The 3,799-nt window shown below is 54.9% G+C and overlaps 1 protein-coding gene across 1 annotated transcript; it reads left to right on the top strand.

The window, feature by feature from the left end:
• The first annotated feature begins 162 nt into the window (after positions 1-162).
• Positions 163-3,350, top strand: LOC104517177 (GTP-binding protein SAR1a-like). Its single transcript, XM_010161754.1, has 6 exons — positions 163-223; positions 547-666; positions 1,323-1,388; positions 2,023-2,126; positions 2,496-2,627; positions 3,234-3,350. Exons 1-6 carry the CDS (start codon positions 163-165, stop codon positions 3,348-3,350), a joined length of 600 nt encoding a protein of 199 aa, XP_010160056.1.
• The last annotated feature ends 449 nt before the right edge of the window (positions 3,351-3,799 follow it).

Here is a 3,799-nt window from a genome sequence, read left to right as displayed (position 1 = left end):
AGCAGCGCTGTCCTGAGGGCTGGGAGATGGCGAGGCTCCTCCTGCCGGAGGCGTGAGTTCCAGTGGGCTGCATTCTCTCCAGAGTGCCTCGCAGGGGTAGGGAGGGATGAGAAAAACTCCTCTTGGAAACCTGGAAGCGGGAAGAGCTTTAATCTGAAGAAAATGACGTGCTGTTTCATGCTTTGCCACTTTGTTTTCAACGATTCGCTGCTGCGTTTTACGGGTTCGTTCGCTTTTCGCATCTCCAGACCCCTTTTGGGTGACGGGTTGATCCCGTAACCCGTTGCGCAAAGGCAGTGCTCTCCTGCCAGGACGTATCTGGGAACAGGAATGCGTTACTCCTAGGGACACAGGCTTGGAAAAGGCCCGTTGTTGCAGGCACTACCGTGCGTTGCCTTGGCTCCGTGCTGGAGGGGCTGTAAAGGCACGGTGGCGGCACAGCTCTGGGAGAGGGGTGGGATATAAACAGCGGCAAGCGTCGCAGCCTTTCTGCTCATGGGATAAGCCTGCTGGAGTTTTTCCTTCCTCCTCTTGTTTCCCTTCCAGGTTTGTACAAGAAATCTGGAAAACTTGTGTTCCTGGGCTTGGATAACGCAGGCAAAACCACTCTGCTCCACATGCTCAAAGACGACAGGCTGGGTCAGCACGTCCCGACGCTACATCCCAGTAAGTGCCGGCGACTGAGCCCTGCCCACCTCCCGGGGTGGCTTTTCCTCTGGAATTTTGGAATCGGGGTCTCAAAAGATGCCTCGGCAATAGCTCTGCATTGGGGCAACAGCCGTAATCTGCAGTTACTGTACTTCATGAAGCTTTTCATCAGAGCCCCGCGCCCCCGTGTTAATTAAACCACGCCAGTTCCCGGGCTCTCCCTCTTTATAGCTGAGAGGAAAACGCTAATCCTCGTCCAGCCTGGCCTTGAATCCCAGAATGGGTTGGAATGGTAGGGACCTTAAAGCCCATCCAGTTCCAACCCCCCTGCCATGGGCAGGGACACCTTCCACTAGACCAGGTTGCTCCAAGCCTCATCCAGCCTGGCCTTGAGTCCCCTTCAGCTCAGGCAACCCACGTGCAGTGCAACCCCAGACGCAGTTCTAACAAGCACGTGCTGAAGTGGGATTGTAGGAGGGAAATTGTGTCCTCCAGCTCGTGATTTTGTGAAACAACTCCCGTTTCGGTGACTGAATTCTACAGGAAGTTCAGGGAATTCCCGAATTCTACGGGCTCTCTTACACGAGGAACATGTGTGGCTTTAGCATGAGTCCCCCAGAAATTCCGGCCGTGACAGCTGCTTCATCTTCCTCAACTGTATTTTTCCTTTCCAGCATCAGAGGAGCTGACGATTGCTGGCATGACCTTCACGACTTTTGATCTGGGTGGACACGAACAAGGTAAGAAGGGAGGTTGCCGGGCGGGAGGCACCCAGCGAGGTCAGTCTTACCATTTCCACCATGTTTTCCAGCCGCCTTTAGAAAAAAAAAAAAGAGATGCTGAGAAACGACAGCGATGTGCAGCACCTAATTCTTTGTGGCGTGGAATTCTTTATGGAGCGATAACGTGGAAATAACCTCCCGGCTTGTAGGATACGGGTCGCTTTGGTGGTTCAGTACTTCCGCTGAGTTCTGGCACTTGGGAATCAAATCCTGCCAGTTCGTGCTCTGAAATACTTTTTAGCCGTGGAAGACGTGAATGTCCTGGGCTGATTCTTTTGAGGGATTGCTGCATTTTTTATTTTCAGGCTTTCCAGAACTTTTTCTGCCTTTTTCCATTTTTTTTAATACACAAACATAGTGAAAGGAAGATGCCGTGGCTAAAACGGCAGCCTTGGCCGCCCCGGCTTGCTTCGGAGCGCAGAGAACGCGTTGGCTCTGCCGGCTTCCCTGGCTCGTGGCCTCAGCCAGTCCCTTCACTGGAAGTTCCCTGGGGAAACGGGAACGAAGAGGGTGGCTCCCGCTTTCGGGTGTAAGTTTTTTCAGGTCGCCTTCTCGCAGGGTGTTTTCACGGGTTGTCGCTTCTGCGTTCCAGCTCGCCGGGTGTGGAAGAATTACCTGCCAGCCATCAACGGGATCGTCTTCCTGGTGGACTGCGCGGATCACTCACGTCTTATGGAATCCAAAGTTGAGCTTAATGTAAATATACCGGGTTTGGGGGTTTTTTTTTTCTTCCCTCGCCCGAGACCCCTGAATAGCGGAATTGTAAGTTGCGTTGTTCTTTCCTGGGCTGGAGCTGTGCACAGCTGTGCCGGTTTTGGTTCCGGCCCAGAAGAGGCCGGCATGCCCTTACTGGGGGTGGGACCCTGGGCTCTTGAGCCACCTTTGGAGCAGTTTCGAAACGGCCCGTGGGGTTTAGATAGGAGCATCTTCCGAGAAACCTTTCCAGAGACTCCTCTTCCTGCAGGAGCACTGTAGCACCAAAACACCTTTGGTTGGTGCTGGAGCTTCAGCAAAAAGTTCTTCTTCAAATGATGTTTCTTTCCCCCTTCTTCCGCCCTCACGCAGGCGCTAATGACGGATGAAACGATATCCAACGTGCCAATCCTTATCTTGGGTAACAAAATCGACAGGCCGGAGGCCATCAGCGAGGAGAAACTGCGGGAGATCTTTGGGCTCTACGGACAGACCACGGGAAAGGTGGGAAGGGATCCAAATCTCGGATGGGCCGCGAGCAAGGGAGGGCTTGCGTGTGGTGTTGCAGGCAGAGGTGCCCCTCTAGGCACTTAGCGGAGGGGTTCCCGTTGGCTTGTCCGCGGTATGGACCGAGCTGAGTCCTTGATAGTAACGTCAGTAAGGCCCTGGGGCGAGTTTCGAAACCGCCGGAATCGTGCCGCACCCGGTACCCCTACACCAGGGAGTTAGGTGTTGGTATTTCAACCCACCGTCTGGTTTCGTTACTCTGCGTTTCCGTCCGCTTACCCGTTGTAAACCTGTTTTCGGTGTTTAAAACCGGGGTGGTGGGAATTGGTCGGAAACTCCGGGCGACGGCAGTAAAACACCCGCCAGGCTGCTCTCGGCGCTTGCTGACCTGCGCGGCATCGCGCTGCTGAGTATCCCAGGAACTCTGCGTGCCTCCAACGTGGTTTCCTTCCCTGTTTCCGACGCCCGTTCTCCCACCCCATGCAAGTCCCGTGGGCAGGGCTCTCCCGCCAAGGGGCCGGCCGAGAGGGGTTTCCCTCATCTGGGCTGCTTCCCGGAGGGCGGCGGGGATGCCGCTCCTGACTTCTCTTTGGATTTCCCCAGGGAAACGTGCCACTGAAAGACTTGAACGCGCGTCCCATGGAGGTGTTCATGTGCAGCGTGCTGAAGAGGCAAGGCTACGGCGAAGGCTTCCGCTGGCTATCGCAGTACATTGACTGATAACTTGGACGGACATAATTGCTCCTCTGGACTGATCCTGTTGGCGGCTTCCCGTGGACTCCTGCGTTAGGACACGGCAGGCTTTCCAACCGCGTACTGGCATTGACCAAGAGACTCCTGGTTTGCGGCTGCCCCCGGCGGCACAGTGGTGACACAACTCTTTTCCACGTGGCGGGGAGACGGCACCCTTCCGCCTCCCCTTGGGTTCGGTTACTTCGGGGCTGGTGTGATGTGGGAAGTAAAACTCCGGCACGCCGCGCTGTGACGGCGGAGAGAGAGAGCCCGTCTCACCACTGTGGTTAATTGACTTGGGGGGAGGGTGTGGGAAAAGGACCACAACACAAAAACGGCAACAAAAAGAAAAAGTGATTCTATTTTTTAAGAAAGCGTTCACGGAAACAGCGTCCCTTCTAACTTTTTAGTTGAACGTCCACCTTGTTTAGTCCAGA

The sequence above is a fragment of the Eurypyga helias genome, unplaced genomic scaffold, assembly GCF_000690775.1.
Source record: "Eurypyga helias isolate BGI_N326 unplaced genomic scaffold, ASM69077v1 scaffold39481, whole genome shotgun sequence".
NCBI classification, from domain to species: domain Eukaryota; kingdom Metazoa; phylum Chordata; class Aves; order Eurypygiformes; family Eurypygidae; genus Eurypyga; species Eurypyga helias.
The sequence above is the reverse complement of the archived record's forward strand: the minus strand, read 5'-3'. Positions and strand labels throughout refer to the sequence as shown.